Here is a 12,629-nt window from a genome sequence, read left to right as displayed (position 1 = left end):
ATTGTGTATTGAGTCTGAAGAGATAGGAGAGGTCTTGAACAAGTATTTTTCTTCAGTATTTACAAATGAGAGGGGCCATATTGTTGGAGAGGACAGCGTGAAGCAGACTGATAAGCTTGAGGAGATACTTGTCAGGAAGGAAGATGTGTTGCGCGTTTTGAAAAACTTGAGGATAGACAAGTCCCCCGGGCCTGACGGGATATATCCAAGGATTCTATGGGAAGCAAGAAATGAAATTGCAGAGCCGTTGGCAATGATCTTTTCGTCCTCGCTGTCAACAGGGGTGGTACCAGAGGATTGGAGAGTGGCGAATGTCGTGCCCCTGTTCAAAAAAGGGAATAGGGATAACCCTGGGAATTACAGGCCAGTTAGTCTTACTTCGGTGGTTGGCAAAGTAATGGAAAGGGTACTGAGGGATAGGATTTCTGAGCATCTGGAAAGGCATTGCTTGATTAGGGATAGTCAGCACGGATTTGTGAGGGGTAGGTCTTGCCTTACAAGTCTTATTGAATTCTTTGAGGAGGTGACCAAGCATGTGGATGAAGGTAAAGCAGTGGATGTAGTGTACATGGATTTTAGTAAGGCATTTGATAAGGTTCCCCATGGTAGGCTTATGCAGAAAGTAAGGAGGCATGGGATAGTGGGAAATTTGGCCAGTTGGATAACAAACTGGCTAACCGATAGAAGACAGAGAGTTGTGGTGGATGGCAAATATTCAGCCTGGAGCCCAGTTATCAGTGGCGTACCGCAGGGATCAGTTCTGGGTCCTCTGCTGTTTGTGATTTTCATTAACGACTTGGATGAGGGAGTTGAAGGGTGGGTCAGTAAATTTGCAGATGATACGAAGATTGGTGGAGTTGTGGATAGTGAGGAGGGCTGTTGTCGGCTTCAAAGAGACATAGATAGAATGCAGAGCTGGGCTGAGAAGTGGCAGATGGAGTTTAACCCTGACAAGTGTGAGGTTGTCCATTTTGGAAGGACAAATCTGAATGCGGAATACAGGGTTAATGGTAGGGTTCTTGGCAATGTGGAGGAGCAGAGAGATCTTGGGGTCTATGTTCATTGTTCTTTAAAAGTTGCCACTCAAGTGGATAGAGCTGTGAAGAAGGCCTATGGTGTGCTAGCGTTCATTAGCAGAGGGATTGAATTTAAGAGCCGTGAGGTGATGATGCAGCTGTACAAAACCTTGGTCAGGCCACATTTGGAGTACTGTGTGCAGTTCTGGTCACCTCATTTTAGGAAGGATGTGGAAGCTTTGGAAAAGGTGCAGAGGAGATTTACCAGGATGTTGCCTGGAATGGAGAGTAGGTCATACGAGGAAAGATTGAGGGTGCTGGTCCTTTTCTCATTGGAACGGAGAAGGATGAGGGGCGACTTGATAGAGGTTTATAAGATGATCAGGGGAATAGATAGAGTAGATAGTCAGAGACTTTTTCCCCGGGTGGAACACACCATTACAAGGGGACATAAATTTAAGATAAATGGTGGAAGATATAGAGGGGATGTCAGAGGTAGGTTCTTTACCCAGAGAGTAGTGGGGGCATGGAATGCACTGCCTGTGGTAGTAGTTGAGTCGGAAAATTTATGGACCTTCAAACGGCTATTGGATAGGTACTTGGATTAGGGTAGAATAAGGGAGTGTAGGTTAACTTCTTAAGGGCAGCACGGTAGCATTGTGGATAGCACAATTGCTTCACAGCTCCAGGGTCCCAAGTTCGATTTCGACTTGGGTCACTGTCTGTGTGGAGTCTGCACATCCTCCCCGTGACTGCGTGGGTTTCCTCCGGGTACTCCGGTTTCCTCCCACAGTCCAAAGATGTGCAGGTTGGGTGGATTGGCCATGACAAATTGTCCAAAATTCTATGATTAACCTAGGACAAAAGTTCGGCGCAACATCGTGGGCCGAAGGGCCTGTTCTGTGCTGTATTTCTCTATCTCTATCTCTATCTCTATTACAGGAGGCATGCAAACAGTCAAAACAGAGAGATTGCTTGTGATTAAAACTTTAGCCTACCTTGAGATTGTCAGGTAATTCTGTGCGACCAGCATAGCCAGGGTTCATGGTAATGAAGACAGCACAAGATTGTACCAGTGTGATCTCCACCCCTTCAAACATGAAACGATCGACCTGCAAAAGCAACCACCGCAATGAGAGACTTTTCGGGATTTATACCACTATAAGAATCACTTGCAGCACCAAAGTGAAACCCTTTCCATTATCAAAGTGCCCATACTTAGTTGTGATTGCAATCATTATATAGATAATACAACTTGTCATTGTTATAGCATATAAAAAGCTGGACACTGGTAAATGCATCATATATGAGTAACAGGGCTGAATTTTCAATTACCCATGAGCATGCTCTGAAATTAGGGAACTCGAATGTCATGTCAGTTTTCCAACACACTGGAGACATTAAAGGAAGGAGGGGGAGCCGGCATGCCTACAATTAACTTTCAGTTAAGTTTGTTTGTGAGATTGTTAAGAGGCTGGAGAGGGATAGAATCAACTTTTCAAAGTTAATAACGGAAATTGCAAACGGTCTAGGACATGTTAGTACATAGCTGTCAGGTGTATAGCAGAGATCCATTACTGAGTGTAGCTGCTAAAAATATAGTTAAACTGACACAAACTTAGCATCACTTGAGCAGACCAGACTAAGTCCCTGATCAGTGAGTGTTTGGGCACTTGTGCCTGCTCCATTGCTCTCGGCAATGGCAAACCTAGTAATGGATGTCTTTTGTCTTTTAATATTGCACTCCAGAACGAGTTCCTGCTTTCTCACTGCACTTGCTGCCTCTAATTGGGTGCTGAACTCACGTCTGGCCATTTCCCCTCAAAAATCGGATTGCATCACTGATGGTGATATGGTGTGGCCTTGGGACCCAGAAGTGATCCGGTTATTCAGTTTCCGACCCGAGATTAATTATCCCGCCCATAGTGCCAGCTCTCCCAAGGATGGACATGCTAGCCAAACTATTACAGGCTCCCACCAACATCTCACTGTGAATATTCAGCTTTTCTGACCTGTTGGGGATTCAATTTATATGCATCAGTAGAGCACAGGTAGAATTAATTGTCAAGTTGGATTTTCTGTTTGTAAAATATGGAGGAAATGTTTCCTCCAGTCGCTAAGGTGAGTAAAAAATTCTGTGTAAATTTGAAGTGGCTTTCCAGAATGCTAATTCGAGTTGGACCATGGCTGCAGGATAAGTGGAACAGGTTCAAGTCATCAAAAGGCATTTATTACTGGAAACAGTTTCTCCTTATTTACTCTAACAAAAGAAAAAATGATTTTGAACACCTCTAACAACTCTTCTCTAAATAGGGACTTCCGGTGGTGGCGATGACGTAGGAAGCCACACATTTGGGAGCTCCCGTTTTAAACTGACTTTTCGGCTCTTTCTAGAGCCCAAAACGGAAATTTTTCGACGTCTCCCGGTGGGAGAAGGTGTGCTGATCGACTTTCCCCGCAGTCCATGACTCGAACTCGGAGTGGAAAGGGGGAAAAAACGGCAGCAGCTCCCCAGAAAAAACGGGGGAAGGAATCTAAGATGGCGGCCGGCGGAGCTCCAGAGGAGTGGAAGCAGTGGGCCCTGGAGCAACAAGCTGCTCTCCTGCGCTGTTTTGCAGACTTCAAGGCTGAGGTACTGAGCTCTCTGCAGGAAACGAACAGAAGGATGTCGGAGATTCAGAAGACCCAGGGTGCTGCCATCAAGGAGTTGCAGACGCAGGCCATTGAACGAGAGGAGGAGGCCGGGATCCTCGTGAGTAAGGTGGAGGGACACGAGGCACTCCACAAGAAGTGGCAGGAATGCTTCGAGGAGCTTGATCACCGCATGAGGCGGAAAAATCTGCGGATCTTGGGCCTTGCGGAGGGGCTGGAGGGGTCAGTCCTGACAACCTACGTGGCTACGATGCTGAACTCGCTAGTGGGGGCCGGGTCTTTCCATCTGCCCCTGGAGCTGGAGGGAGCACACAGATTACTGGCCAGGAGGCCTAAGGAGAATGAACCCCCGCGTGCGGTGCTGGTGAGGTTCCGCCGGTTCAGTGATCGGGAGTGTGTGCTGCGCTTTGCCAAGAAGGTGAAGAGCAGCAATTGGGAGAATGGGGTAGTACGGATCTACCAGGATTGGAGTGCGGAGGTGGCTAAGCGGCGGTCCGGATTTAATCGGACGAAAGAGGTGCTTTACAGGAAAAAGTTTAAGTTCGGAATGTTGCAGCCCACGCGCCTGTGGGTAACTTATTCGGACCGGCATTATTATTTCGATTCCCCGGAGGAGGCGTGGGCCTTCGTGCGGACGGAGAAACTGGACTTGAACTAGGGGTTGGGGTTGCGGGGTCGGTTGTAATGTTTTATTGCTGGTTTCTGCTGTTGCTGTGTTCTCTTTTTTTTGTACTTTTGCAATTTTGATATGGTTATTTATGGGGGTGATGTTCTGTTATGTTTTTTTGCTGTGGGGCATTGTTTGAGTTTTGTATCTTGCGGGGAGGGTTGGGGGGGTTTGTTGTATTCTATGTCGGGTTGGGGGTATGGAGTGGGGCTGGTATTTGGGAGCTGCGTCAGAAGGGTGTGGTGGGGCAGTGCGAAAGCGCGGGCTTTCCTCTGGTTTCCATCGCTGCAGGGCTGGGGGGCGGAGACGATGATGGGGGAGGCGGGGCCTTAACTGGTTCTTCCCCGCGCTGGAGCGGGGCCTGGAGGAGGGATAGATTGGGGGATGATCCCACTTTGGGAAGGGTCGGGTTATTGGCGGGAGTTTCCGGGGTCAGCAGAAGTTAGCTGACACACGGAAGTACAAGGGAGGACGGTTCGCGGCTAGGAGGGTTCCTAGCCTGGAGGGGAAAGGAGGGGGGGAAAGGGGAATACCGGGGTGCTGCTGGTAGGGTCAGGAAGGAGCTGGTGGGGGCTGTGGGGACAGAGGTGAGGTGTTGTCGCTGTGGGGACTGGGTCGGGCCAAAATGTATTGTTTGAGGCATCGGAGGTGGTGGCGGATAAGGGGGGTAGGTATGTTATGGTTAGGGGCAGGCTACAAGGAGAGAAGGTGGTACTTGCTAGTGTGTATGCCCCAAATTGGGACGATGCGGGCTTTATGAGGCGTATGTTGGGACGGGTCCCGGATCTGGAGGCGGGAGGTCTGATCATGGGGGGGGGGACTTCAATACGGTGTTGGATCCTTCACTGGATCGGTCCAGCTCTAGGACGGGTAGGAGGCCGGCGGCGGCCAAGGTACTGAGAGGGTTTATGGACCAGATGGGTGGGGTGGATCCATGGAGGTTTGTGAGGCCGAGGGCACGCGAGTACTCTTTCTTCTCCACATACATAGGATCTACTCTCGGATAGACTTCTTCGTGGTGAGTAGGGGACTGATCTGAGAGTGGAGGAGGCCGAGTATTTGGCCATTGCAATCTCCGACCACGCTCCGCATTGGATAGAGTTGGAGATGGGGGAGGTGCGGGACCAGCGCCCGTTGTGGCGGTTGGATGCGGGGTTGTTGGCGGAGGAGGAGGTGTGTAGGAGGGTCCGGGCAAGTATTGAGGGGTACCTCGAGGTGAATGATACGGGGGAGGTTCAGGTGGGGGTGGTCTGGGATGCCCTGAAGGCAGTGATTCGTGGGAAGCTGATATCCATCCGGGCACACAGGGAGAGGAGCGAGAGGAGTGAGAGGGATAGACTGGTGGGAAAGATGCTGGAGGTAGACAGGAGGTATGCAGAGGCACCAGAGGAGGGACTGTTGGGGGAGAGGCGCAGCCTGCAGGCTAAATTTGATTTGCTGACCACTAGAAAGGCGGAGGCACAGTGGAGGAAGGCACAAGGGGCAGTGTACGAACATGGTGAAAAGGCGAGTAAGATGCTGGCTCATCAGCGCCACAAGCGGAATGCGGCTAAGGAAATTGCTGGAGTGAGAGACAAGAGTGGGAATGTGGTGCGGATGGGGGTAGAGGTGAATGAGGTCTTCAAGGACTTTTACGGGGAACTGTACCGGTCGGAGCCAACGGGGGAGAGGAGGGGAATGGAGAGGTTCCTCGACGGGCTTTCTTTCCCGAAGGTGCAGGAGGAGCAGGTGGAGGGGTTGGGTGCGAAGATTGAGCTGGTGGAGCTAGTTAAGGGGATCGGGCAGATACAGTCAGGGAAGGCACCGGGGCCGGATGGGTTCCCGGTGGAATTTTATAAAAAGTTTGTGGACCTCGTGGGCCCCTTGCTGGTGCGGACACTCAATGAAGCGTGGGAAGGGGGGGCTTTGCCCCTGACGATGTTGCGGGCGCTGATCTCGTTAATTTTAAAGAGGGACAAGGACCCCCAGCAGTGTGGTTCATACAGGCCCATATCTCTCCTCAACGTAGATGCCAAGGTGCTGGCAAAAATCCTGGCCACCAGGATAGAGGACTGTGTGCCAGGGGTTGTGCACGAGGACCAGACAGGTTTTAGATAGATAGAACAGTACAGCACAGAACAGGCCCTTCGGCCCTCGATGTTGTGCCGAGCAATGATCACCCTACTCAAGTAAACGAATCCACGCTATACCAGTAACCCAACAACCCCACCCCCATTAACCTTATATTTTATAGGACATTAAGGGCAATTTAGCATAGCCAATCCACCTAACCCGCACATCTTTGGACTGTGGGAGGAAACCAGAGCACCCGGAGGAAACCCACGCACACACGGGGAGGACGTGCAGACTCCACACAGACAGTGACCCAGCCGGGAATCGAACCTGGGACCCTGGAGCTGTGAAGCATTTATGCTAACCACCATGCTACCGTGCTGCTTTGTGAAGGGAAGGCAGCTGAACACGAATATGCGGCGATTGTTGAATGTCATCATGATGCCGGCGATTGAGGGGGAGGCAGAGATAGTGGTGGCGCTGGATGCGGAGAAGGCCTTCGATAGAGTGGAGTGGGGGTACTTATGGGAGGTGTTGGAGAGGTTTGGATTTGGTGAAGGGTTCATTAGATGGGTAAGGCTGCTATATGAGGCCCCGATGGCGTGCATGGCCACGAATGGGAGGAGGTCGGAGTACTTCCGGCTTTACCGAGGGACCAGGCAGGGTTGCCTCCTGACTCCCTTGTTGTTTGTACTGGCAATCGAGCCGCTGGCGATGGCGTTGAGGGATTCAGAGAGGTGGAGAGGTTTGGTGCGAGGTGGGGAGGAATATAGGGTGTCGTTGTATGCCGATGACCGGTTACTGTATGTGGCGGACCCGGTGGGAGGGATGCCGGGGGTGATGGAGCTGCTAGCTGAGTTTGGGACCTTTTCAGGTTATAAATTAAATTTAGGCAAGAGTGAGGTGTTTGTGGTGCACCCTGGAGACCAGGAGGAAGGAATTGGTAGGCTCCCACTTAGGCGGGCAGGGGAGAGCTTTACCTGGGGGTGCAGGTGGCCAGGGACTGGGGGACTTTTCACAAACATAATTTCACCAGACTTGTAGATCAGATGGAGGAGGAGTTCAAGAGATGGGACATGCTGCCATTGTCGTTGGCGGGGAGGGTACAGTCCGTCAAAATGACGGTGCTTCCTAGTTTCTTGTTCCTCTTTCAGTGCCTGCCCATCTTTATACCCAGGGCCTTCTTTAGGCGAGTGACTAGCAGTATTTTGAGCTTTGTGTGGGCACATGGGACTCCGAGAGTGAAGAGGGTGTTCCTGGAGCGAGGAAGGGATAGAGGTGGGCTGGCGCTGCCCAACCTTCTGGGGTACTATTGGGCGGCCAATGTGTCAATGGTGCGGAAATGGGTGATGGAGGGGGGAGGAGCGGCGTGGAAAAGAATGGAGATGGCGTCATGTAGAAGTACAAACCTGGGTGCCATGGTAACGGCGCCGTTGCCGCTCTCCCCTAAGAGGTTTACCATGAGACCGGTGGTGGCGGTGACCCTAAGAATCTGGGGACAGTGGAGACGGCATCGGGGGGAAACAGGGGGCTCGATGGAGGCTCCATTGGGTGGCAATCATCGGTTCATCCCAGGGAACAGGGATGGGGGATTTAGGGGGTGGCAGAGGGTGGGCATCATTAAATTGAGGGACCTGTTTATTGGCGGGAGGTTTGCGGGCCTGGGGGAACTGGAAGATAAATTTGGGCTTCCCCAAGGGAACATGTTCAGTTACTTGCAGGTAAAGGCGTTTGCTAGGCGACAGGTAGAGGGATTCCCTTTGCTGCCCGCGTGGGGGACGATGGACAGAGTGCTTTTGGGGGTGTGGGTCGGAGAGGGGAAGGTGTCTGACATCTATAAGGTAATGCAGGAGGTGGAGGAGTCGTCAGTGGAGGAGCTGAAGGCTAAATGGGAGTAGGAACTCAGGGAGCAGATAGAGGACGGAACTTGGGCTGATGCCTTGGAGAGAGTCAATTCTTCCTCCTCATGTGCGAGGCTTAGTCTCATCCAATGTAAGGTGCTGCACCGGGCCCACATGTCCGGGACTAGGATGAGTAGATTCTTTGGGGGTGAGGACAGGTGCACCAGATGTTCGGGGAGTCCAGTGAACCACGCCCATATGTTCTGGGCATGCCCAGCACTGGAAGAATTCTGGAAGGGGGTGGCGGGGACGGTGTCGAGGGTGGTTGGATCCAGGGTCAAACCAGGGTGGGGACTCGCGATTTTTGGAGTTGCGGTAGAGCCGGGAGTGCAGGAGGCGAAAGAGGCCAGTGTCCTGGCCTTTGCGTCCCTGGTAGCCCGACGAAGGATCTTGCTACAGTGGAAGGATGCGAGGCCCCCAAGTGTGGAGACCTGGATCAGTGACATGGCGGGATTTATAAAATTGGAAAGGGTCAAATTTGCCCTGAGAGGATCAATACAAGGGTTCTATAAACGATGGCAGCCTTTTCTGGACTTCCTGGCTCAAAGATAGGTATCTTGGTCAATAGCAGCAGCAACCCGGGGAGGGGGGGGGGGTGTTCCTTATTGTCGTTTCTATTATGTAACTTAATATCGTGTTAATTTGCATTGTTGTTCATGGAGGTGGGGCGAATGTTTATGATTGCTAATATTATTGTTATTTTTGGTATTTTATTATGGTTCGTTATTGTTGTATAAATTCAATATTTTTCAATAAAAATTATTTCAACTCTTCTCTTAACATTCCCTGCTCCAAGGAGAACAACCCAGCTTTGACAGGTTATCCACATAAGTGAATCCCTCAATCCCTTTACTATTCAAGTAAATCTCCTTTGCATCTTCACCAAGAACTTGACATTCTTCCAGCTGAGGCCTAACTAATTTTTAAATTAAGATTAAGCACAACTTAATCTTACAATTTGTACTAAAGACAATGGGCGCAATTCTCCGCACTCACGACGGTGCGGAGAATAGCGTGGCTCGTAAAATTTTACGGCCACGCTCGTCCGACGCCCTCCCGCTATTCTCCCCCCCCCCCCACGCCCGACTCCCGATACGAATCGCTGCCGCCGTTTTTTTACGGCCAGCAGCGATTCTCAGCTGTCCGATGGGCCGAGTTCCCAGCCCTTTACGGCTGTTTTACGAACGGCAAACACACCTGGTCTGGCCGTTCGTAAAAACGGCCGTAAAGTGCCGATTTTTAAAACCATGGCACCGATTGGCATGGCAGTACCACGGCCGTGCCAAGGGTGCCATGGGCCCGCGATCGGTGGGCACCGATCGCGGGCAGCGGGTCCGATGCCCGCGCACTCTTTGTCCCTCCGCCGCCCCGCTGTATCACTTCGCGGGGCGGCTGAGGGGCATCCCGGCCCGCGCATGCGCGGGTTTCGCGCAAATGCGCGATGACGTCATCCGCGCATGCGCGGGTTGGAGTCTTCCAATCCGCGCATGCGTGGCTGACGTCATATGACGCGTCAGCCGGCGCAAACTCTGGAAAGCGGGCTTAACGAAATTCGTTAAGCCCGCGATGCCGGAGTTTACGGCGGCGGCATGCTAGCCCCGACCGGGGACCAGAATCGGTTCCTAGTCGGGGAGGGGGGGGCTGGCGTCAAACCCGCCCGGATTTGACGCCAGCCTTACGATTTCTCCCCCTCTGGGAGAATCGCGCCCAATGAGCTGGATTCTGCGCTCCCCGGCTCCAAAATCGCGTTCGACGACGGGGCAGAAAATATGGCATCACGCCAATATCAGGAGCAGCGCCATTTTTTATATTCTCCGCCCTATGAAAAGCGGCGTACTCTAGGAATACGCTGCGCCAATTATCCACGGCCTCAGGCCAATCATTGCCTAAGGCTAGCCCGCGATGCTCCATTCTCGACCAGCCGAGTTCCCAACAGTATGGGTTACATGTGCTCACACCGTCCGAGAACCTTGTGTGGTGGCTGCGGACTAAGTCCAGGGTCACCGCAGTCGGGGGAGGGCTGATCCGCGAGCAGAGGGGGCTTCATTCAGGGCTGGGGGCACTGTGGACAGGCGGTCCAGGGTGCGCGAGCAGCCGAAGGGGAGCACTACCTTTGCGGTCCGGGTCCACGGGCTGGGTCCGTCATGGAGCACGGCGTGGCCGCTGTAGGCAGCCGCCGTGCGCATGCGTGGCCACAGAACCGGAAGTGCTCAGGGCCGTATTGGCAACTAGAGCTGTGAGCGCTACGCTGCCTCCCTGCTAGCTCCCAGCAAAACGAGCAATCGGTGGCCATTTTGCACCAGGTTTCCCGGCGGAAAAGACCATAGTTTTCACGTCGGCGTGGGGATTTACTCTCCAAAACGGAGAATCCAGCCCAATGGGCCGATATGCTTTTTTAACAGCTTTCTCAACTTATCCTGCCACCTTCAAGATTTGTTCTTGCACCTCCCCGAAACACAAAAAATCCATGTGAAGTATTGTACACCAAACACTCCCAAATTGGCAGTGGATTAAAGTAAAAGCCCATTTCCCCATCCACCATTCCTTTCCTGGTTTCCAACTTTGTTTTTCCACTCCAAACCTTCTTCATCCTCTCTGATGTCAGCCGCCCCTTCCCTTCATCTGATCTCAAAATATTTCCTCATAATTCCTCCACATTTTCTGTATGATTTGATTTCCTCCAAATTTCGACTTCTCCTGGCCTGGTTTTATTCCTGGTCTATTTTTCATTTCTTTTCCTCATCTACTATAGGTTATACTATAGGTCCAAATGTTAACAAATCGTTAAAAAAAAATTCAAGGATCTAGATTTGCATTTGTATCTTTACCAAACACTAATAATTCTTCCTTGGGCAATATCTTATCTGTGTATCAAGATTTGTTAAATTCTGTCCATTCATTTTTGAGATATATTGGTTACAGGCAAACAAGTGTGAAAATATTACTTTCACCCACTTTCAGTGGTATAAGTAATAAATGCCACAAAAAAAGACACAGATCCATCACCAACTAGGGGAACTAGAATAAATACAGACAGGTTAACTGCGATGGAGCAAAACATTTATCCAACACATTTAAAAGGACACCATGGAACCTCAGAAGACTGAGATGGTTTAATATCAAGAGATCAACTGACTATCTGAACAGATTGAGTTTTAGTGAATGGGTTGGATAAATGAAAAGCCTATTTTAGGACCATATACATATTTTCATTCTTTCTACATTTCTGTGGAAACCCCATTCCGATGCTCTGGTCCTCTGCTGGCAAGGACAGTGAGTAACACCCCCCCCCCCCCCCCCCCCCACCAAGCAGGAGGATGCAAATCAGAGGATGCACAAGTTTGCATTTGATTAAAGGGCTAGAATTTCACACAGCAATACATTGCATTCACCAGTGAGTGACAGTTTTATTACTCCAGAGACAGATGATTGGTAGATTGTTAATCTGTGAAAAAGAGGAAGTGAAAGCATTTAGCTACTTTTGATGTGATAAGGAACTGTCAACCATAGGAAGTGGCTAATGCTGGCCCTCAGTATCAAAATGGCAGACTGATACCGGGATTCCGATGGAATCCGGCAAGCTCTCCTTCCAAGCATACATTAGTATGGTAAAGGAGAGGGAATCGCAGCTGGGCACCACCTAGTGCCAGCAGAAACTAGTAGCAAGTCCTCGCTGGTGGGAGCACTAAGGGCGCGATTCTCCGTCCCCCACGCCGGGTGGGAGAATAGCGGGAGGGCCTCCTGACATTTTTCACGCCCTCCCGCTATTCACCCCCCCTCCATGCCCAACCCACGCCACGAATCGCCACTCGCCGTTTTTTACGGCGAGCGGCGATTCTTCGAGGCCAATGGGCCGAGGGGCCGGGCCTTCACGCCCGTTTCAACACGGCAGCAAACACACCTGCTTGCTGCCGTCGTGAAACAGGTGCCAGATGCCCGTTTGGGGCATCTGGGGGCCCAATTGGCAGGGCAGTACCACGGCCATGCCAAGGGGGGCATAGGCCCGCGATCGGTGCCCACCGATCAAGAGCCGTGCGTCCGTAACGGACGCACTCGTTTCCCTCCGCCGCCCCGCAGGATCAAGCCGCCATGTCTTGCGGGGCGGCTGAGGGAAAAGACGCCAACTGCGCATGCGCGTGTTGGCGTTGTCCAACCTGCGCATGCGCGGCCGATGCCGGCATGATGCTTGACGTGCGGCCTTGATGACCCACCGTGATGCACGAGGCCGCGCTCCTAGCCCCGCCCGGGGGGGAGAATCGGCTCCGGAAGTGGGCGTGAAGGCTGCCGTGGGTCATGGCCTGTCCCACGGCAGCCTTTACAATTCTCCGCATTTGTGGAGAA

General features: G+C 51.7%; 1 protein-coding gene across 1 annotated transcript in view; it reads right to left on the bottom strand.

Moving 5' to 3' along the window:
• The window catches only part of dnah1 (dynein, axonemal, heavy chain 1), a 995,196-nt gene that overhangs the window by 551,544 nt on the left and 431,023 nt on the right, over positions 1 to 12,629 (bottom strand). The window contains 1 exon segment of the mRNA XM_038812191.1: positions 2,015 to 2,128. Within this exon segment, the coding sequence (XP_038668119.1) occupies positions 2,015 to 2,128 (114 nt within the window).

This window comes from Scyliorhinus canicula, chromosome 11 (assembly GCF_902713615.1).
Source record: "Scyliorhinus canicula chromosome 11, sScyCan1.1, whole genome shotgun sequence".
NCBI lineage: Eukaryota > Metazoa > Chordata > Chondrichthyes > Carcharhiniformes > Scyliorhinidae > Scyliorhinus > Scyliorhinus canicula.
Note: the sequence above shows the minus strand (reverse complement) of the source record. Positions and strands in the feature narration are given on the sequence as shown.